This window comes from Piliocolobus tephrosceles, chromosome 5 (genome assembly GCF_002776525.5).
Source record: "Piliocolobus tephrosceles isolate RC106 chromosome 5, ASM277652v3, whole genome shotgun sequence".
NCBI lineage: Eukaryota > Metazoa > Chordata > Mammalia > Primates > Cercopithecidae > Piliocolobus > Piliocolobus tephrosceles.
Window position 1 is genome coordinate 155,141,518 of NC_045438.1, and position 23,827 is coordinate 155,165,344.

At 42.6% G+C, this 23,827-nt stretch overlaps 1 protein-coding gene, 1 long non-coding RNA gene and 1 other non-coding gene across 10 annotated transcripts in view; 1 reads left to right on the forward strand and 2 right to left on the reverse strand.

Moving 5' to 3' along the window:
• The window catches only part of PHACTR1 (phosphatase and actin regulator 1), a 571,629-nt gene that overhangs the window by 55,752 nt on the left and 492,050 nt on the right, over window positions 1-23,827 (reverse strand). For all 8 annotated transcript variants that reach the window (XM_023185354.2, XM_031935689.1, XM_023185352.1 and 5 more), the window contains one exon: window positions 1,942-2,189. In XM_023185354.2, coding sequence (XP_023041122.1) covers window positions 1,942-2,189 — 248 coding nt within the window. The remainder of the gene's footprint in view (window positions 1-1,941; window positions 2,190-23,827) is intronic.
• Window positions 103-23,332, forward strand: LOC111521777. Its single transcript, XR_002725059.1, has 4 exons — window positions 103-489; window positions 15,655-15,808; window positions 20,727-20,848; window positions 22,211-23,332. It is a non-coding gene; the product is annotated as an uncharacterized LOC111521777 (long non-coding RNA).
• On the reverse strand, window positions 15,652-15,812 carry LOC111521804. Its single transcript, XR_002725071.1, has one exon. It is a non-coding gene; the product is annotated as a U1 spliceosomal RNA (small nuclear RNA).

Sequence of the window (23,827 nt, forward strand, 5' to 3'; positions counted from 1 at the left end):
AGGCTGACGTATCTGCCTGGGCTCCCACAGGGCCAACCCTGGGCCATAAGATACAAGGCAGGAAGGAAGTCATCAACGCTTTAATACCTGAAAGTGGTTAAGGCCTCAGTTCCTAGAGTTCCTGCCATTGCCACACACTCTACGCCTAGTACTGTGTGGGGCACATGGACAGCACACAGGGAGCCTGTCATTGGGTCTCTGCTCTCCAGGAACACCTAGCATGCAGGCGACATCACAAAGAAAGGCAGGACTGGCTGTGGGGTGCAGTGGACTGCAAAGGGGGAGAAAGGACAGAGGCCTTTAGCAATTAGGGGAAGTTTCACGAGGAGGAGGGGCTGACACCTGAAGCAGTGATGAGAGTTCAACAGGCAGCAGGTGGGCGGGGATCTGTGTCTGCAAAAGTTCAGTGGTGAAGGTTGCACCAGGAAATCTCAAGAGACAGAAAAGATCAACTACACTGGAGCTGGGGGCATGTGAAGGAGAAAAAAGGTAGGCCGACAAAGTGGGGCTGGTTGCGGGTGGGAGTGGAGGTGAGGCCTTTGAAATAGGCAATATTCTGGGGTGGGTTTTTTCTTTTTAACCCCAGGGTTTCTGAGCAGCTGAGGCAGGGCTTCTCTACATCTGGTATAAATCAGTGGTTCTCAACCAGTGGTGATTTTGCTCCCCAAGGGACACCTGGCAATATCTCAAGGCATTTTTGGTTGTCAAAGCTAAGGTGGCAGGCAGAGGGTGCTACTGGCATCTAGCGGACAGAGGCCAGGGATGCCTGTAAACACCCCGCCATGCACAGTATGGCCCACACCAAAGAATTATCTGGTCCCACATGCCGGGAGTGTTGAGGTTGAGAAACCCCGTTATAAAACATTCAGTTCTCTGGATACTGAACAGCAAAACAGGGGCTGAGCAGTTGCTCCTTCCATTCGTGGATCATTGAGGTCTTTGGCTGCCCTGTGTGGTTCTTTCCTTGACATCATTTGGATCCCTTCATAGCTTGCCGGGTCTCACACGGAGCCAGCTATTTGAAGCCTGGTAAGTAGAGAGCAAGAGAAAACGCCAGCAGGCAACAAGTCTGAGATGCCTTTGGGCTTTATTGTGTAGTGCTTTTCTTCTTTCTTCCTCCGCTGGTTTTAGAACATGGGCTTCAGAATGTGACAGAGCCTGCATCAAACCCCAGCATTGCCCCTTAGCAGACGTGAGGCCCTGGGCCTGTGCCTTGCTTCTCCATTTTCTGCCCTTATCTGTAAAATGAGGCAATAGCATCCATGCCTCAGGCTTGTGAGATGTAGGTGAGAGATTAAAACCATAGCCCACTGTCAGGCACACAGTACATGTTCAATGCATGGTTGCTATTCTCATAAGTTCATTTATTAAAAAGTTGACCAAATATCTGGCTGTATTCACGTAACTAAAATTTATTTACTGTTCATGGCTAGAGTAATGGGTTTTGAACTTTGCTTTCTTCATTTCTTCTCTTGTCTCTTAGCACATTTAAAGGTCATAAATAAGAAATTTAAATTGAGGACTTCAAAGTCGCTGAGGTATGCTTAAAAACTGCATTTGTTGCATATACAGTGGGTAGTATTTGAGTGTTTGCTAGACAGACACAGGGTTTTAAACTTCTTTTTTTTTTTTTTTTTTTTTTGTGGGTTGGGGGAAAAGTTGCTTCCTAAGGGAAGCAACAAAGAATAAGCCATTTAAAGAGGTAGGAGGTGGCAGTAATTTTTAGAGCTAGGAGGGCATTTAGAGGACATTTACCCTCTCCTCTAATTGATGTAGGAACTGAGGCCCCAAGAGGTAGACTAAGATGCCCTACGACCCAGGACCAGTCAACACCAGAGCGGGGATTAGAACCCAGAATGCTGGGCTACTGGGTCCTCTCTCTGCTTTCTTTCCACAATAGCATACTTCCCCACCCCTGGTGAAGAGTTAAGATGAACGCACTGGTGTATAATGAGCTGTCATCATCTTCGTCCTCCTCCTCTTCCTCCTCTTCTCTTGTGTACAGGCAAGAAGAGTCTTCGTAGTCTGACTCGTGAGGCACATTTTCTTTATTGTCATCACATTCAATCACAACAGTTGGCACTTGTCTTATTTCTGGAAGGCCCATAGGTCCTGCTTTGGTGACCCCGTCACCCGAGTGCAACCCAGAGCTGTGGTAAGAAGTGGAACAGGGGACCCGCTGCTCAGAGCTGTTTAAAGACAAGGAGGAAAGACGAAATTCATTTTGGCTAACATGCTATATAAATGCATCAAAACCATTTTAAAACTCAGTTGTCTAGTCCTAAGAGACAAAGCATCTACTGGGCAAGTAAGGTTACATCGCTCATCTTACAGGGAATCACTTGAAGATGGCACCGTTTCCTGATGGGAATAGTGGCGTGGGATAGGAAATAATAAATCCAACTCCTCGTGGGTGGTGTGGTGGTGGCACAATGATGTGAACGTACTTAATGCCATTGAACTGTATGTTTCAGAATGGTTAAGATGGCAAATTTTATGTTATCTGTGTTTACCATAATTTAAAAAAATTAAAAGCAAGGGTAAAGCATTAACCTGATAGTGAAGCTACAGTTTCAGGAGAGAAAGATAATAATTGAGGTTCTAGTTTTCTAAAGCTACACAGGGCGACTGATAGGGACTGAGTGTGTGCAAGACTGAAATGCTGTGGCTGGAGATGCTGAGAAAGGGAAGAGGGGGATGGACAGAAGGCCGGAGACCCGTGCATGACATCGTCAGCGATGACCTACAGAAAGTGATCTCCCACAGGGAGCCACAGGTAATGCCAGTCTGGATATTTTGCAGGTCAGCTTTCTAAGAGGCATCGAGGATGATGTTTTCGGTTCTACTTCTTAAGTTGAACCAACTTGGATCAAATATCTTTATTAACTAAAAAAGCTATACTACTGGGCGTGGTGGCTCATGCCTGTAATCGCAGCACTTTGGGAGGCCAAGGCAGGTGGATCATGGGGTCAAGAGATCGAGCCCATCCTGGCCAACATGGTGAAACCCCGTCTCTACTAAAAATACAAAAATTAGCTGGGCGTGGTGGCACACACCTGTAGTCTCAGCTACTTGGGAGGCTGAGGCAGGAGAATCACTTGAGCCTGGGAGGCAGAGGTTGCAGTGAGCTGATATCGTGTCACTGCACTCCAGCCTGGCAACAGAGCGAGACTCCATCTCAAAAAGAAAAAAAAAAATCTATACAAGTTTGTTGTTCGAAAGTTAGTAAATGCATGTCATCAAAAATAAAGAAAATAATTATTTTCTGAATCCTCTAACTGAGGATTATGTAGTAACTTAGAACCCTTTTTATGACGGGCTTTGCATGAAATCTATCAAGTATCATAAGAATATGAAGCCAGAAACCACAGTTAAATTTTGTAATTCTTTTTCAGATTAACTGGAAGTATAATTTATATCTTTCATTTAAGGAATTTCTAAACACAGGAAACTCAATGCATTTTACCATCCAAAACTGTTTGACATGCATAAGGAAATGGAGCATGAGGTTATATTATATATCAGTAAGTTCTACATTTGAATATTCTATCCAAAAGAAATCTGACTTAGGCCATATGAATGCATGCCTCTCCTCTGAAACTTTCAATTATGCTTTAAATTATTGCTATGCCTAATGTAAATTCAATTAACTTCCTTCCTTCCATTGTTTCCAAAGAGCTGTTTTTCTCTTTGTATTTTTCACATAACTCTTCAGTGACACAAATGGAAAAATCTAGTTAACACATTATGAGCTATGATGTTCAATGCAATGAACTAAATCAACTTAAAAAAAGCCAACTACTGAATAGTATTAAATCATATATTTATAAAAATGCAGCATCTTATTAGTGGTTTACCACATTAGTGGTTTACGTCAGTCTATTTCCCACCTAATTTAATACAAATGACAATGGGAGCAGGAGGGTGAAGTCCCCAGAGTGGCAAAGGGTGATGGGAGTGGGGCTAGCGACTTGGTGCTTACCCTGCAAAAGCAGCCCTTTTATCAGTGACAGCCACTCCATTCCAACTGCGCTTGGATTTCCATATTGGGTATTATAGCAAGTAAGGATGGAAGAGGCAAAAAAAAATGTAATTCCACGGCTCATATTTTGCCCAAATCCTGTCTTTCCTCTCTCCACTTTCTAGTTTAATTAGCAATGGTTCCTATAAAGGCACAGAGCTAGGGATAACGGAAGCCGGGAGCTGGGGATGAAAGCAGTCAATAGATATTCTTGTTTGGTGGGAAGAATCTTTTAAGGAAAAAAGTTGGAAACCAGAAAGCATGAGTTTCCTTAAGGTAGAAGGCTCCAAGTTGATTCAAGAAGATAAAGAAGAGAGAAAAACGCAAAGGAAGATAAGAAACTCCACCTCATAGGTAGTGTGTGATCAACAAGAGGCTGTGGTTTCTTCTCTTTCAAAGATACATGGGCAGCGTGAGACCTTCTTAAATAGGATGGGATTAAATGGAGGACAGCTGGCTACTTTGAAAGGTACCAGGTACCATGCTACTGGGTTTGTCAAATAGGGATTGGTCAAGTGGCCAATGACTGCCTGTTAGGGCACTAGAGAAAGAGCTAAAGACCTCTGGGACCAATCAGGTCATCTTCTTGATGTGTGAACCCTAGCACATTCTTGAATGCCTAATTTTCCTTAAGAATGAAGGAGGTAGTTTTCCAGGAAGCTAGGTGAATCCACCAAAAGAATTGTAAAACATTCTATTAATAAATATCCACTGAATGCCAACTATGCATCAGGAAGAGTCCTGAGAAGAAGACAAATGCCCTGATGAACCCACCCCTTTTGCAACTATGGAGAACCACAGGAGAGCAAGAAAAGAAAGGAGAGTACACGAGTTAGCTGAGAAGGAGGCTGGGAAGGTTAACATGTGGCCTCAGTTTGGGGAGTCAAGACAGATCTGCGTCCATGTTTTGCCACTTACTCTCTTCTTGACACTGGCCACATTGTTTAACCTCTGAATCTTGGCTTCCTCAACTGAAAAACGGGGCAAATCATGCCTTTTTTGTAGGACTGGTGCATGTGAAGTCACCTGTTGCCACGGCCTCAAATGAGACCCTCACTGGTTATTGACAGACATGGCCTTCCAAGTGGTTTCACAGCATGCTCAGTTTCAGTCCAGTCTCCAGAGCTGTTGGAGGACTTTCTAAAACTCGGATCTAAGAGCCTCACCCAAGAGAACTTTGAAAGCCTCTCAAGTCTACAAAACTACTGCTCTGGGAGTGATGCAAATGAAAATTCAGTTAACGCATCATGAACTGTACTATTTGAGGCAAAGAACCAAAGCAACTCAAATGTAGCACCTTATGACACGTGGCCTCTGCCCCGCTGGTGACGGACACCCACCAGAACATCAGTCTCTGTAGCACGAGTTTTATATAATATAGTTATCCCCTAGATCTGCTCTAAATACAGGCTCTAATTCCAAAAGGAAGTTGAAAACCATTAGCCTGCAAACAGTAGCTTAAACATAGTGTCATGTGCCTGCCACACCCTACATAATTTGGCCCAAATTATTAACACCAAACTCATTCCCACTTCTTTACTTCTGTCTCCAAGCAACTGACCCCTTGCTCACCGGCAACTATGCATTCAATGCTCTTGCCCTGGAATGTGTTCGCAAACCATCTTCACCTCATTCATTCCTATTTCTCAATACTTGTCTCAGTCAATGCCTTGCCTGTGTTTACAGGAGAGTCCTCAGGTGTGAAAGTCACGATCATCTGTTTGTTTACTATCTTCTCTTCACCACCCAAGGCTGTAGGCTCCTTGGGGCAGAAGCCATGTCTTCCGTTTGTATTTGGGGCAGAAGCCACGTCTTCTGTTTGTATCTGGTTCCTATTACCATGCTTAGTGCCTAGTATCCTGCCTGACACAAAATAGATGCTCAGTAATTGTCTATTGCTTTAGCCGAAGGAAAGAAATACAGGCTGGAATGACTGATGTTTAGGTACATTTGTAAGCAGTTGGCAAAACATGTTCAAAAGGTATTAACTAAGGGATTGTTTTTTAATTTTCAGAGAGGTATCTAGTGGTGTGCTGCAGGGATGTGGTACTCTAGACTTGGTTAGCATCTTTATCAATGGCAATGATAAAAAGGGCATCCTCAATGAATAAGTGGAAGAACTGAAGGAGAGAAGGAAAGAAGGGAGAGTGAATAGAGAGAACATTTACTAAATGTGTAATTTTCACACACAGTGTTGCATTTCACCTTTCCAACAACTGTACAGGACAGGTGCTGTAAATTCTCCCCATTTTACGAAGCAGGAAATTGAAGCTCTGAAAGGGTAATTGAATAGGCCCACAAGGACACAGTTGGTAAAGGAAGGGCTTGAAATTTGAACCCACTCTATTACAAATTCTGCATGCAAAAGTTGAACTGTGATACTTATGAGATGTGTTTTTTGATAAAACACAAACCCCACTAAATGTACCCATGCAAGATGGAGGAAATATCATGCCTTGTCAACGTATGTGAAAAATGGGCATCGTTACTTTATAACTATTTTAAGTCCTACTAACTAGTGTTCTACCCTGCCATGACCAGGCCACTTCTGGGGCAGTGAGTTTAATACTCAGGGCATTCAGGAGACCCATCCATTCACTGATCACCTTGGCTGCTTTTGCACCAAAATAGCAGAGTGGAGTAGTTGCAACAGAGCTGAAAATATTTACTATCTATCTGGTTCTTTACAGAAAATATTTTCTGAGCCCTGATCTGAACCAATGTTTTCTAAACCTTGATTATACTCCTACCTCCTTAATTTTTTGTGTATGGCATCTTTGTAGTCCATTTATACTACTATTTACTTTGTAACTTTTAAGTCAGTGTGGTACTTTTAAAAAAATTTAAACACTATTGTAACCTCATCCTAAGCAAATGATATCTTTGTAATAACAGGTTTTATATGTAAACCATATAGGTTTATAACATGTTAAGATATATTTTTATATTTGTAATACATATATTTTCAACATTGATATATGCATAAGTGTATACAATATTCAATAAAATATTAAAACTAATCAAAGATTGTCCTAAACTCATTTTCTGTACCACCAATGATGCAGATATCACGTTTTGGTTAAATGTTGGTCTAGCCCAGGTTTTTTCAACACAGGCATGACTGACATTTTGGGCCAGAAAATTCATTGCTTTGAGAGTTGTCCTGTGCATTGTAGTATACTTAGCAGTACCCTGGCCTCCACCCACCAGATACCAGCAGCACTTCCTCCAACTGTGACAGCCAAAACAATCTTCAGACATTGCCAAATGTCCTCTGAGGGACGAAAATCATCTCAGATTAGGAGGAACTGGCCTAGAGCATCCACAGTGGCTTTGCTGCTTGCTGCATTCTCAGCACTATACCATGTGAGTCTCCTCAAAAGCCACTTAGGTATTAATTATCAGGAATCTGCAGCATTCGCTGAATGATGAAGAACTGTCCAGATCCTCTCACGTGAGTTCCTGACTTGTCAGGTCTGAGGCTGGCACTCTGGGGGCTGTACCAAGACGCTGATGCTCTTGGGGTTCTACTTACTCAGCTACTTGCACTCCTGCTTTCAGTTCCTGAGCTGTTACCTCATGAATGCAAGAGCTCCAAGCTGATGCTTGAGTGAAACAGGTTTTCTCATTCTGTTGCCCAGATCAGTAATTTACTGAGTGACACTCAGTGGCCTGAGAGTCACATCTTCCAGAGTACCTGTCAACCTCCCTGAGGAATTGCTGACTCGTGTAATAAAGTCTATTCTAGACCATTCGCATCAAAATTATTTGGCATTAAGCATTTAGTTGGCTTCAGGTTCAAATGGACTTCATTGCACATGGGTTGTTTTCACCCTCCCTCTTCCTAAGGGCTAACTAGCTTCTAAAACCACAGGTAAACGTGAAGAATCTCATCCTAACCTCCGAGATGGAGCCTTTGTTCATTCTTTTTTTTTTTTTTTTTTTGTGAGACAGAGTCTTGCTCTGTCACCCAGGCTGGAGTGCAGTGGCGCGATCTCGGCTCACTGCAACCTCTGCCTCCTGAGTTCAAGCAATTCTCTGCCTCAGCCTTCCAAGTAGTTGGGATTACAGGTGCCCGCCATCAAGCCCAGCTAATTATTGTATTTTTAGTAGAGGCAGGGTTTCACCATCTTGGCCAGGCTGGTCTTGAATTCCCAACCTCGTGATCCACCTGCCTTGGCCTCCCAAAGTGCTGGGATTACAGGCAGGAGCCACTGTGCCCGGCCGCCTTTGTTCATTCTAACTGGATTATTGCAGATGATGACAGAAGTTAACATTTCTAAATGCTCACACTGTCCCATGTGTTGATTCATTTGAGCTTCACAAGGATCCTAAAAGACAGGTACTGTTGTGATCTTCCCATTTTAGACGGGAAAACACAAAGGCACGTGGCCAAGGTCACACAACCAGAGGGAAGCAGACATTGAATTCAGGCTGTCAGACTATAGGACCTGATCTACTGATGTCACTATACTTCTGCCTATGTAGAGGCAGTGGTTCCCCAGTGGCTCTAAACCTTACTCTTCTTCCAGAACCTCCCCCTCCACATCCACCCAGTCCACCCTCTATTCTGCTTTCAAACCGGTCTGATCATGTAATTCTCCTAATCAAAAGAGTCAGGAAAGGCCTCACTGTAAACTGGATCAACTCCACCCTCTATAGCATGGACTAAGAGGTGCCTCACGATCTGACCCCCCAACTCCTTTCAATCTCATTTGTTATTATTCTTTACTGTCTCCCCAGTGTTCCAGCCACATCAGACCACGTGCCACTGCCCAAGTACACTGTGGACTTTCTTGCCTCCTCCCTCTACTCCTGCCGTTGCTCCGCCTCAGAACTCACCCTTCAGGTTTTGGCCTAGAAAGAGTATCCTGCCTATCCTTCAGGGATGGCTCAAATCTCATTTCATTGAGCATCCTTTTCTGATTTTTCCAATGGAAATCAGTCCCTTCTCTGCACATCCATAGCCTCTGTTCCCAGCTTTGTTACAGCATCTGCCACATTATGTTATAATTACAGGCTAAGCATTTACCCCCACCGCCATTAACTGCGAGTCTCTCCAAGACAGAGGCTGATGATCTTCCTGCCTCAACCTCATCATGGCACGTGTGTTTGGAACTGATGGATAAGTTGATCAAATATTTGAATTGAAGTCACACGCAATCAGAGTACACCACATTACATTTCCAATTACTTAATTTGCTAAAATTAGGATCCCTGACCCTTAGATAGAGTCTTGCTGTTGTAGGGGAATTCTCTTTGTGAAAGGAGCATTAGGATTTTGGAAATAGTGTTCTAGAGTTCTTTTTCCTAAGAAGACAACTCGAGGAGTGAAGGCACAGAGATCTATGTAAGCAAGAGCACGTTGGTATGGTGTGGCCTTCATTCCAGGACTGTGTGTGCACAGAAGAGGTAACAGAGAGAGCTTATGGTATTCCAGTTTCCAATTCTATACTCACAGGCCCTCAGCCCACTTCAATTCAGACTGTCCAAAGTTGGGCTGCTTTGTAAGGTGACGTCATTGAACTTGATGAGCTCTATGCGGTTTCCTCTTATACTAATATCCTATAATGAATTTAAACAAAGACCAAAGGCCTTAAATTATTTTCCAGGGGAAAAACAGATGAATTTCTGCTCCTTGTCATCTAGGTAGCACTCAATAATGTCATTTTCTTGACAAACGTAAGAGGGATGAACATGCAGAAACTAAAGAGCATTCCATGATGTTCACAAGATGTTGGACAGATGCACCATTTCAGAATATTTCCACACAATGTCTTAAAGATACCAGTGGGTTCCACAGCTCAGGATGAAGGAGCAGGAGCATCTTTCAAAACAACCACATGGCTACCACAGATGGTCCTTTAGTGTCCCATGAAAGTGTGTTGTAAATGTTCATCATCTCATTTAATCGCCACAAAAACTTGCAGAGTTAAGAAGGGTATTGTTATTATCTTGATTTTCATGAATGGGCACATGAAGTCTCTGAGAACACAAGTGATCTCTCGGCGGTGATCACAGCAGGATGTGAGCTCAGGTCTCCCCACCCAGGGCCTGTGTTCTTTCCATGAACCATGTTGCCTTCTCCTGGAGAATCAGCAAAGCCCATCATTTTTTCCATAGATGTATATGCTGACTATGAAATGCAATTTATACTGCAAATTTTAAAAACCATGGAATATAATATTTTTATAACAAAAAGCAAGGATAACAGATGTTCACACAATCCAGCTACTCTCTTGCTATGAATTTTGCTGTGAAGAGTCCCATGATGAGGGCTATTGTGGAACACATAGGGAGGGGGTTTGAATTCTAGACTTGGGGATGCAAGTTTTGTGTGAGTAGCACATGGCTGGGGGTGAGTAGGTGTGCAGAAAGAATAGGCGACAAGAGGGAGGACAGAATAATTACCAGGCTGGATAATCCAGCCTTGCACAATGGAGCGCTGCTGATAAAAAGGGGGCATGCGGTGGGTTTCATGTCTATTGTGGCCACTTTAATGACACATCTCCTGGAGGACAGAGAGGCATCACCACCACACTCCTCCCATGACCCTGCATGATGGTTCTTCAGTGCCCTGTCCCCGCCTGACATCATATTACATATTCATAGGCTTATTACCTGTTGCTCCCACTAATGAGTAAGCTCACAAGGATGAGGACGTTGTTTCGTCCTCATTTTCCCCTAGAGGATGGAACAGCTTAAATGAACAGAAAAGAATGAACAGAAGTATCCCTAAAACAGAAGGCTTGCTATTTACACAACCCTGAAAAAAGATGTATTTGGAAAGCTTGAGAGGAAAATGGCAGTCCCGAATCGATAAAAGGCACACATTTAAAACAGCCTTCCTCTCATCACATCTACAGGACGCCTTAGGGAGGTGAAAAGCTGTACTCTCTTCCCTTGGTCTTGTTCACACCAAGAATGACCTTTACCAAGCCTTCTTCTTGGAAAACTCAACTCTTCTCTTTGACTCTGTTAAACTAAGTAGGAGATGCATAGGTTGAGAGCCCGGGCAGATAACCATTTCTGTCTCCCTTCCCTTTTTCTACTATTTCTTTTCTTTTCTTTTTTAATAGCTCATTGCAGCCTTGGACCTTTGGGCTCAAGAATCCTCCTGCCTCAGCCTCCTGAGTAGCTGGGACTAACAGGTGCACGTCCCTGCACCTGGCTAATTTTTTTATTTTTTTTGTAGAGATGGGGTCTCACTATGTTGCCCAGACTGGTCTCAAACTCCTGGGCTCCCGAAGTTGTTAGGATTACAGGAGTGAGTCACCGTGCCTGGACTTTTCCTACCATTTCAATGGCTGAATGTTTTTAAGGGATCTCTAGACTTCAAAAATGAAGAGACTGACTTACCTTTCATGTTCATTACTGGATAAGGGTAAGGCCCAGACCTTACTTTCAGTCATTCATACAGGAATGAATGCCAAGACATCTACCGTGAGTCCAGGTCGTTATAAGAGTCACTCCCTTTTCAAGGGAGCTTTGTAATAATCACTTTATCTCCATTCCATGGTACAGGCTGATGAGTAGGAAATCACTGTGACCCATCCATGGGAGGGGAATTACCGGCTGGCAAACACCTTTGAAGCTCTTGTAGGGAATCAAGTGCAGGTCATACAATTGAAAATCACGGTCTCTTTTAAATTCTTAATCTTTCTCTAAAATAGGTGGGATCCATTTCACTATCATTTCTAAAGAAAAACACGTAATAAAGGGAATATTGCTTTCTGGTATCTGATTTTAAATGCATCCATTGTTTAAAAAAAAGGCATTAATCTCCTCAAAGGACAGAGAAAATTTATCATCTACAAATATGACACTGAAAACCAAATTAAACTTCAACAGGAACAGCTTTTGTAATGTAGTCTGCACGAGTTATGAAGAGAGTTTTCAGAGGGGAGAGAGAACAATCAGCCACTTTCCTCCTGGAGACCAAAAATGTGTGAGAAATTATGCTGCAAATTGCAGTGCCTGAGGCTGAAAAATAGCAGAAATAACCACTGTAGCCCAAGAAAATAGTTAATCAGCTTCTTTTTAAGAAAGCAGACATACATTGTGTGGTTTATCATGGCCTAGGATTGGCCTTCTAAGATAAGACATGTAACATTAAAGCTTTTGTTTTTTGTTGAACTTTAGTCAGCAGGAAACTATGCTGTTCTATATATAGACGAGGGAACTGAGCCTTCCTGAATAGAAAACGTATTTTGAGTTATTTTTTCAGCAGTGGTAACGGATTTAAATTAATTTGTTCACAGCCTCTGTCCTTTCAGGGACCAATGACCCACATTTCTGAAATACTGTCTGGGATTGGGATGTGATGAACAAAACCATAAGACACACAGAGTTTGACCAACAGCCCATCCCTCGCAGCAATCTCTCTTTCTGATGGAGAAACCAGTGGTGGCTTTTCTATTTGACTTTGTCCCTAGATGCTGATGGGTGTTCTAGCATGCTTGGTTGAGCATGGGTACTAAAAAGGCGGGACACAGAGTCAGCAGGACTGTGCAAGTCCCAGCTGGACCATTCGCTAACCTAGTCTCTTGGTCTTTGGCTCCTCTTCAGTTAAATGGAGACACCTAGGTGTCCACCTCACAGGCAGTTGTAAAATTAGAAGGCAATGCTGGTGCAGTGTGCTTCCTGGACATTAACGCTGAGAGCTGCTGTTTTAACTAGGAGTGCATGTCAACACCAACAATGTATCATAAGTTAGTCACTATAGATATTACCCACTAATTTATTAAAATATTTTCTTTAGTATTTTAATAGTTTTGATTCACAAAACTTTCTGGACAATGGTTTCCAAGATCAAATAATCAATATTTGTGCACTGGAAAAGGGCAGGATTTCTATCGAAGCAAACAAACAAACAAAAAAATCAAAAGCAGATTCACTTTCTTTTGAAAATACACTTCTTTTTTTTATCTTCTTAGCCTTAAAAAGGTGTTAATGGTTTGTACAGTCTCATTTTAACTTTCCTTAAAGTTAAACAATTAACTTAGGAAATCGGTTAGACAATTTCCTTGCCAACCTTATAGAGAAGGACGGGTCTTGCTCATAATGACATTACTTTGCACTAAAACCACATCCTGTACCTTGGAAGAGCAGTTAAATGTGAAAAACAACATGTACGTGTAGCCAATTAAAGATGACAAATATAGGCTTTAAAAGCAAGTAACTGACCTAAAGTAAGAGATTGACAGTGCTGGCTTCCAAGGGGCAAGGACAAATGTCTAACTGGAATTGTGTGAGATGTGGAAGAGATGATCATCACCATAAGGAGAGAATCTTTCCCTGGAAGCATATTTCATTTAACAATGTAGGCCATTTGTTATGTCATGAAGAAACACGGAACTTCACAGCAACACCACTTCACAAGCAAATAACACCTAGGTATTCAGAGTTTCATTCTTGCTGAGGCACTGATTCACATCTGTGTATTATCAGGGAACACCCTAATTAGCAGGTGAAACATTACAGACACAAGCCAATACAATAATTATGTTAGACTGTTAAGGCTAAAAGGAACCCTAGGGACCATCTAGTTTAGCAGCCAGAATTACTCTTTAGAATTTCCTGTGACCTTTGAGGCAACATGAAGAAAAGTAATTGTCACCATGAAATGTATTTATCCAAGGATTATAAATTGTATTACACTCTTTGAAAGGCCTAAAAATAATCATGGGATAATAGAATTCTAGAGCTTGGAGGGATTTCGGGGTCTACTGATTTCAATTTCTTCTGTCCAATGTAAAAACCATTCCTTTTTCAATATTCTTGACAAATTAATCTCCAGCTAATATGTAAATGCAAAAAGGGGACATTATAAGAAATAATAAACTATTTATATGAACTTATCAATGTCATTATTTTAAAGGAAAGATTGCTTTGTCATTCTGTGCCTATTACAATGCTTGGCATGCAGTGATCAATGGGTGTTGCTAAGAGTTCAAGACGATTCTGGAACTTTCCTGCATCTAGTTGACCATCCAGATTGGACTGGCTTATCTATGCTAACACAGATGTACATTGAATATGCCAGCAGAGGTAAAGCCATTCTATTTCTCCAAAATTTCACATGAGAGTTTACTACTTCAATGTATCTAATCTGCAGTTACAGAGTTGAATATGTCCTTAGCAGCTGATCCCACCTGTATGTTTTTTCTCTACATAAATACATGAGTAAACCATTTGGGACTCCTGTTGGCCTGATTTTTCTTAAAAATCTTCAGTGTCCTCTCTGTTGGTTCTTCCTTATATCTGATTACAATGTTATGTCATCAATCTCATTCTCTATGCTATGTCTTCCGAAAACCTGGAGAATAAATGCCAACTTCCTTTTCTTATTAAAAACCTCATTCACTATCTGGAGATAGTATATCACCCCTTCCTCTAATCTGCCTAAATGTTCTCTCATTCCCTTTCTCCTCTCCATCTGGTTATTCCTTTCTTTTAGCTTTTAGTTTAAATGCAGTTCTTCAGGGAAGACAACTCCGAATTTCATAGACCAGTTGGCATTCCTGTTGCCCATTCTTCTCTTTCCCTGTACTCTCATGGGTACTGATCTGCCCAGTCTATACTCCCAGCAGGTTCTAAGCTGCACTGAGGGTATCTTCTGTATTTTGTTCACTGTTACATCCCCAGTGCCAAGCACGGAGCCTGGTCTAGAAAATGCACTGAGAAAAGAATTGGTGGATCTTCTGTTTGCTAAGTAAACACAGGTACCATCCTTTCTTTTCGCAGGGCCTGTTTTCATTCAAGATTTACAAGTCAGTAATGCCTGAAATATTTTCCTGGCAAATATCAGAGCTTTCTTCATCTAGCTGCTCAGGGACTTTGGACAGGAAGAGGTAGATAAAGAATAAATTTATTAGAAACGTATTTACTTTTTCATTTATAAGGCCCATAGGTGGCAATTTCCATCAGAACTAAATGTATGGTACTTAAAATTTTCCTAAACTAAAACTCACTGGGTGTAAATAAGGCATCATTAAAAATATCTACTGATATTTTGCATCAGTTGATAGCATGCATGAATGATACTAATAACAAAAACTCAGTCATATTTTGCCGTTTTAGATCAAACTCAGAGATTTCAATTATTCTTCCCATGTGAACTCACCTGGTCTACCAACACACTCCTTCCTCTAATCTGTCTAGGATGTACCTGCATTGCCTTTCTCCTCCTTACATGATTGCTCCTATTTTTGAGGTCTCAGCATAAAATGCTGGAAGTTAACTTTCAGGTTTAGTTTGAGGACACTGGATAGAGCTGGACTATCAAATATGATTCCCTACACCTTAGCAATCTTAGCATCCCTACCTTTGCTGAGGATGATAACCTGTCTCCCATTTTATCATTCATTAAGGATTTGCTCCAAGAGAATTAATAAGAAGGGAAAATGTACTTCAATGATGGCTTAGGTTCATAATCAAAATTATAGTATCTGGAGCTCTAGTTTGATATTACCAGACATGACAAGCAAAGATCTAGGTTTAACTTGAAGGGAGGAACTTTGTATGTTGCTTCTAACATCAAACACAACACAACAGGAATGGCCCAACTGGGGAAGCAGGAGTGGATCCACACAAAAGCCTGTTTCTTTTCTTCCTTTGTTTTTTTTTTTCAGGGGAAAGCACGAACACAGTCCCCCACTACCACAAATTATGCAGTCAAGTTTCCCACATTTGGGAAAATCACAGGGGTCAGCACATACGGAGTGCAATGAATAAGCCTGCCTGGGAAAGCGACCTTTGTGATCATGTATCTCCACTGCCAGATAAGTATGCAAAAGCCTGTTTCTATAATTGAGACAGTTTATAACAAAACATTGATCGTAATCATAAGATATTTTTCTATTTCAAAGATTAGAGTAACTTTTAATGAAACCCACTCCATAAATAGTTTCAGAATACTTCCTACACGAGAGGTACTATGGCAGATTAAGGGTCGAGAGCCATTGTGGCCCATTTGTGCTGCTATAATAAAATACCCAAGACTGGGTAATTTAAAAAGAACAGAAATGTGTTTCCTCACAGTTCTGGGGGCTGGAAAGTCCAAGATCAAGGCGCTGGCTGGTTTGGCTGTCTGGTGAGGGCTGCATCCTCTGGCTGGGAGAAATGCAGCATCCTCCCATGGTGGAAGGCCAAGGGAGCTTTATGTTGCTGTGTGAAGTCCCTTTCACCAGGGTCTTAATGTCATTCATGAGGGAGGAGCCCTCATGGCCTAATCATCTGTTAAAGACCCCACTTGTTAATACTATCACATTGGCCATTAAGTTTCAACTCCTGAATTTTGGAAGAGAGATACTCAAACCATACCATACGGGGAGACAAGGATGGTTCTTGTCCACGTTAAAGAGAGAATATCTAGAGAAACACATAACCTGACACAAGCATGCAAAAGGGGTGTGTGCAGGAGGGCAGAGCTCTGTATGGGAATCTGAGAAAGGATCACAGAGGACCTGGTATTTTAATAATGTCTTGAAGAACAAGAATTTTTCTTTGCGAAAGAAGCTGCTGTGGGTAGCAGAGGACGGGACGGAAGAGAATGCATTCCAAACAGAGGGAATAGTTCAAATTGTTAGAATAAAGAAAATATAAAAGGTTAAAGACCACTAATACTGCTTAATATTTATATAACATATGCCTTGTGAGAACTCAATCCATCGATAGGAAGCAGATTAATAAGCGAAAGAATATCACTGCAGCTACGAGAGGCTCTCCATTCATTTATTTTTTCACTCACTCACTCACTCACTCACTCACTCACTCACTCACTCACTCACTCAAACCTATAAGCCAGGCCCTGTTGTAGGCACTCTGGATACAGCCATGAACAAAACAGTTCCTGCCCTTGTGGACTGTACGTTCTATTAGGTGAGAAGAGCAACAAACTGAACGAAAGGCAAATGACACAAAATATTAGATGGTGAAAAATGCTTTGATAAGAATAAAAGGAGCTAGGGAACAGGCCGGGTTGCGAGGAGGGTTGCCATTTTGAACAGAAAGGGCCTGGTTGAGGACGTGACATTTGAGTAGAGACCCGGGGCAGGTAAGTGTAGGAGCCCTGAGGATATCTGAGGGAAGGGCAGTCCATCCAGGGGAACAGACATGCCAAGGCCCCATCAGGAGGCATCCGGCATGTCCAGGAATGTGCGGACATGCATCCGGCATGTCCAAGAATGTCCACGAATGTGCGGGAAGGTTGCTGTGTGAGGGAGGAGGGAGTAACACAGAGGGCAGCCGATGAAGCGAGGGAGACCACAGGGGCAGTCTGTTAATACTCAGGTTTCAACCCTTGAATTTTGGAGGAGAGATGCTCAAACCATAGCAGATGAGGAGACAAGGACGGTTCCTGTCCACATTAAACAGAGAATATAGAGAGAAACACATAACCCAATGCAAGGGTGCAACAGGAGTGTGTGCAGGAGGGCAGAGCTCTGTACCAGAATCTGAGAAGGGATCACAGAGGACCTGGTATTTTAATAATGTCTTGAAGAGTAAGTAGATTTTTCTTTGCAAAAGAACTGGGAGCGGGAATGGGCTTCTGGGCCATGGGGAGGATTTCGCTTTTTACTCTTGGCGAGCTGGATGGTAACAGGAGAATTTTGGGCACAGCCATTGTTAAGAGCTGAGCTGTGTCCCCAGATAAATTCATACGTTGAAGTCCTAAGTCCCAGTGCCTCAGAATGTGACTGCATTTGGAAGTAGGGTCTCTAAAGAGGTGAGGGAGTTACAGTGATGTCACTGGTGTGGGCCCTATTCCACCATCACTGGTGTCCTTATAAGCAGAGATGAGGAAGAGCCACACACAGAGGGAAGACCATGTGAGGACACAGAGAGAAGACACCACCTCTACAAGCCAAGGAGAGAGGCCCTGGGGGAAACAAACCCTGATGACACCTTGATCTCAGACTTTGAGCCTCCAGAACTGAAAGACAAGAAATTTCTGTCATCTAAGTCACCCATTCTGTGTGTATGTGTTTTGTTTGTTTGTTTGTTTTTTGAGATGGTGTCTTGCTCTGTCACCCAGGCTGGAGTGCAGTGGCGTGGTCTCGGCTCACTGCAAGCTCCGCCTCCCAGGTTCATGCCATTCTCCTGCCTCAGCCTCCCAAGTAGCTGGGACTACAGGTGCCTGCCACTATGCCTGGCTCATTTTTTATGTTTTTAGTAGAGATGGGGTTTCACCGTGTTAGCCAGGATGGTCTCGATCTCCTGACGTCGTGATCCACCCGCCTCGGCCTCCCAAAGTGCTGGGATTACAGGTGTGAGCCACCGTGCCCGGCCGTGTGTGGTTTTTTTGTAATGGCAGTCCTAGCAGACGAAGACAGTCACCATCTGACTTTCTCAAACCCTGTCTCCTGGGCTGCTGCGGTGGGGACGGGCTGAAGAGCAGATGTGGACGCAGAAGAACAGGTGGGGGAAACTGCAGCAAGTCAGGCAAGGCTGACTGAGGTTCAGGCCGGGGAAGCAGGAGCACTGGAAGTGTTGATCTTATCCCTGTGTGTGTACAGTGTGGACCAGATAGGATTTGCGGATGGTCAGATGTGGGGGACCAGAGAAAGGAAAGGGCCAAGGGTGACTCCAGGTTTTTGGCATGAGCGACTGAAAGTATGAAGGTGCCTCTAATTGAGAAGGGAAAGGCTTCTTTAAAGTGCAGTCCATTAAGAATCTTCCTAAAATTCTTTCAGGGTCAACATGGGTCCACATTCCACCTTCATTTTACTAATAGGAGACTAGAACACACAGAAACAGATCAGCCGAATTAAGATCAGAAAGAAAAGGAGTCCTGATTAGGACTTTACATCTGACTTCTAGGATCGATGCCAACTAGATCATGGAGCTTACTGCAGATATTTAAAAATAAAAACACTGCATCGTCTTTGAAATGATAACAAAGGCATAAAAATGATATAATGGACGTTGGGGACTCAGGGGGAAGGGTGGGAGGCAGGTGAGGGATAAAAGACTATACATTGGGCACAGTGTACACTTCTCAGATGATAGGTGCACCCAAATCTCAGAAATCACCACTAAAAAACTTATCCATGTAACCAAAAACCACCTGTTCCCCAAAAACTACTGAAACAAAAATAAAAATAAACAAATAAAAGGTCTTTCCACAACAGGGTCACTAAATAACCATGAATTCAACCTTTAATGACTTTAAGAAAAGCTTGTTTCTTAAAAACAAGAGTAAAGGCTAGCAAAGATTTAAGTACAAAAATGGGGAAAAAATGCAGTGTTATTTATTAGAATGGAAAGTTGAGGGGAAATCTAAACGCAAAAAAAAAAAATTTGAAATGATAAAAGATCACCTTCAAAAAGACGTGGCTCACCACAAAAAGTGTGAGGGGAATGAAGATAATCTAATTTGAGGAAACTTACCCAAACAAACAAAAATCTCCAACAAGGTTGGATCAAAACCATTCTAGCGTCATTGAAGACAAATTTTCCATGCTGGCTAATGTTCAACACCATTTGTTAGCTGCTTACTGTGTGACATGCAATAACCTCACTGATTGGATTCATTAAATCATCTGATCCTCACAAATGACCCTAATGAGGCTGCTGGCATTATGATTATCTGTATTTTACAGACAAGGCATGAAAATCAAAAAGAAGTTGAGCCACACGCTTTGGGTCTCACAGCTAATACGTGGTGTGTCTAAGATTCAAACTCTGGCAGTTAATTTTGGAACCCACATACCTGGTCCTGAAGTAGGGGTGGGTGATGTCACCAGCTTGGCCCCCACTGCCTAGGGCAGCCCTGTGATTCTGAATAAATATGACCCTTTAAATTTGCTTCAGGTGAACTCTAGCTCCTTCCCCCAAATCTTGTGAGCCAAAGCTGTAAATAACCACATCATTGTTTAGTGCCATCAAGCAGGCTTAGGCAGGGTAATGTCTAAGAACTTCTCTGCAGGTGTGTGCCATGGCTTACACCTGTAATGCCAGAACTTTGGGAGGCTGAAGCAGGAGGATCACTTTAGACCATGAGTTTGATGCCAGCCTGGGCAACATGACAAAACTCCATCTCTACAAAAAATATAATAAAAAATAATTAACTGGGCGTGGTGGCATGCGCCTGTGGTCCCAGTTACTCAGGAGGCTGAGGTGGGAGAATTGCTTGAGCCTGGAAGGTTGAGACTGCAGAGAGCCATGATCATGCCACTGCACTACAGCCTGGGTGCCAGAGTGAGATGCTGTCTCAAAAATAAAAAAATATAAACACAACAATATCTTCTCCATATAAATCAGAGCAGATTTGGTATAATCTCAGGGGAACACAAACAAGATGGTATAAGATCTAGAGAAGTCCTTAGATGAAGGGAATGGTAGCTATCTTCAAAGATTTAAAGGTCTTTTACAGGAAAGGAAGATTAGAAGTAAGATCAAGAAGGGGCAGATATAAATTTCAATAAGTAAAACTTTTAATAGAGAGGGGACTTTGTAACAGTCAGACCTTCTTGACAATGGTGCAGGCTATGTTGGGAGCTGGGGAAGGTCCTGTTGGAGAAGAGACCAGGGGATAAATGGTCAGGAACACTGCTGTGGGCAGGGGCTTGGTGGCCTGGATGGCCTTCAAGGCCCCTTTCAGTGATAAGATGACTTGTGCAAATGTACGGTCCAGTGTCAGGCATTGATGCTGTTTAATTCACCATTCAACTTTTTACATTACCTATAACTTTCTCATCAGGATTGGACTGTCTGTCTGGACCAATGACCTATGGTGACATTCTTTGAGATTTCAGAGGGCAGCAATGGCACAAACAAGGGGTCGGTCCAAGGAACTCTGAAGGCCGGATGCCTGAGTGTTTGGTAATGCCTCTCCCTTCTTGCAGAGTTTTTTTGGGGTCGCTGGAAATTGCCAGGAGGATAGAGAAATGATTCTTTCTTTCTGTGTAAAACTTGGTTAGAACAAGAATGAAATCATGTTGACAGGCAACAGGGAGAATTTTTAGGTAGTAAAAATAAGGGGGAAATTACCCAGGACAGCTGGTGATTCCCTCCCCACACTGCAAAGTGTGGCCTGTGACCTTGGCCTACTCTCAGATTCTTCCTGGAGATGACTGGGGACACTCAGAAAAATCTCTCCAATCTTTGTTTGGAAAGAGGGCCTCTCTTTCTCTGGGGTGGCGATCTTGTCAAACTCATGCATGCATTAATCTCTGCATCCTGGTTGATCTGTTAGGACAACCCTATGCTTTGACCTCGAGTGGGAAGTGAAGGAGTAGGAAGGAGGAAATGAATCTGGGTTGGGACAAAGCGGAGAGACTGCCTTGGCTCTGCTGCTGAGCTCATGCTGCATACCCTGCCCCCTACAAAATTCCCATATCCCACTAGATCTACCCATTGGTCTAAATTAAACTGAAATATCCCACAAATACCCACAGATATTATAAAACTTGTCAGTTATCATCTTTGACTGAAACTTTTAATAGGGTGTTTTTTTTTTTAAGTGGAAGCATATTTAGCAATATCTTATTAATATACTATCTAAGTATCTTTTCTGATGATTGAAGCTCATGAGAGATATGAAAACTTACTGGGTGCATGTAGACATGGGGTTGGGGGCGGCTGCAATGATGTTGGCTGCTACTTGTCCTTAGGAAGCAGCTGTGTGTTAGTGCAAAGAGCTCTGGACTTGGAGAGGCCCAGGCTGGAGGCTTGGCCTCTCAACTTACTACCTAGGGCAGTGTTTTCCAAATGTCTACAGGGAAGAAACAGTTCTTACTGTTTAGTTCTTTCAATTTGCAATCCATCACAAACTGATGCTTTTGTAAAATATAACACAAATATAAAAATAACGAAGCCCTTTTTAATGACAAGATTCAACAGACATGAAATTATTCTGTCATATTGCTATAAGAGTATGTAAAAGCTTGTTCTCAATGTCTGCACTTACATGGTTGCAGACATGAGATAAGCTATTTGTGGGCCACCCTTTGAGAAGGTGGCTTTGGAGAACTTAGTGAACCTCCTTTAGTTTCTCCATCTACTCAGTTGCCATAGGTGATGTGAGGATTAAATAAGATGACAATGACAATGACAATAATGTGTACGTGTAATAGATTAAAAGGTGCCACCCACATTTTAAATTATTATTGTTCTAATTAATAAAACAAAAGTTGTAAATGATAGCAAGGGGCCAAATTAAATTTTGTGTTTTTCCTTTTGCAGCAAGGGCAGGTGTTAACAACAAGTAATCAAGTCAGAATTCCTAGACACAGCAACCTCCGGATGAACTGCTCCTTTCCCAAATGCAGAACACTCAGCTGACAGGCAGGAGTAGAGAAAGCCACCCAGAATCAGGAAAACACAGCCTGAAGCTCCCGCCTGTGCATCTCACTTTTGGCTCTCTGGTGATTCGCTGGGACCTCCAGACTGCCATTTTCCATCCATAGGACCCAGTGGCCAGCAGCCACTACTACAGGACAAGCATTCAGCTCCCAGTCACATCCTTTGTACCTCATAGACACACTTTCTTTGTATCACACCAGGGCACTCAGTCAAGCACTGTGCCTCAGAGCCCCAGTGGGAAATCCCAGTCCCTTCTTGGATGAGAGGTAGGTGGCGGTGTTTGAATACACACACATGATCATGCATGCACACACGATCAAGAGTCATTGAGAACCAGTTTGAAAGATCTCCCTAGGTGGTGGTGAGTTAGGGTCGTGGCTGCAGGCCTGCCTGTGGGGTCATCTGTGCAACTCTCCCTGAAGAGCGATTGGAGGCAGATTCTGGTGAAAGAGGGAGCTGCCTTGATAATGGCCAAATATTAGTGGCACATGCACATATAATCAGAGCCTGGGACTCTGCTTCCTCCATCAGCAAGAGCAGGGTGTATCTTCCCACCTTCCCCAGCCCTCCTGTTTCCCTCCAACACCTGCCAACCCTCATCTTTTCTTATTTTACATTTGAATTCTTTTGAGTATCATAAAAGCAATATTCACAGAATTAAGAAGTAGTATAGAAAGATATGAAATATGAAAGTATTTTCTCTCCATTTCTCCACCCCAGGAATAAACGCTATTAATGACTATGTATATATTTTTTCACAAAACGTTAATGCTTATAGAGACATAATATGTGCGTGCATGTGTGTACGTGTGTGTGTATGTGTATACACTCACCTGTATGCAAAGATGGATATACAGCAGGTCCTTGAATAAAGTCATTTCATTCAATGTCATTTTACCATAACATTGATGAGAAAAAAATAAAAAAACTGATTCCCAGCTGGGGCCATCGTCTGTGTGGAGTTTGCATGTTCTCCCACGACTGCATGGGTTTTCTCCATGTACTCAGGTTTCCTCTCACACCCCTAAGATGTACATGTCAGGTGAAATGGCGTGTCTACACTGTCCTAGGTCTGAGTGAGTGTGGGTGTGGGTGTGAGCGCGCCCTGTGAGGGGACGATGTCTGACCAGGGCCAGATCTCACCCTGTGCCCTGGGCTGCTGGGACACGCTCTGGCTAGTCACCACCCTGAACAGGAATAATTGGGTAATCACCTTCCTTGTTTTTATTAATCTTTCTTAACGTATGTACAGCTCACGTTTATTTCAATGTTTAATATTAGAAGTGTTCTGGTCTTTATTAATAAGTTTGGTGATATTTCTGTGACCAGAAATATGCTGTAGGAACTTAAGTCTTGTTTGTATCAATTAGTCTATGGTTAAATTGGTTTTGGGAGATGTTATTTTACTGAAGTTGCAATTTTCATGAACCTACTGATGACACTGAGGACTGTGTGTATATATAAGCATATACATATATATGAATGTTAGTTTTTCTT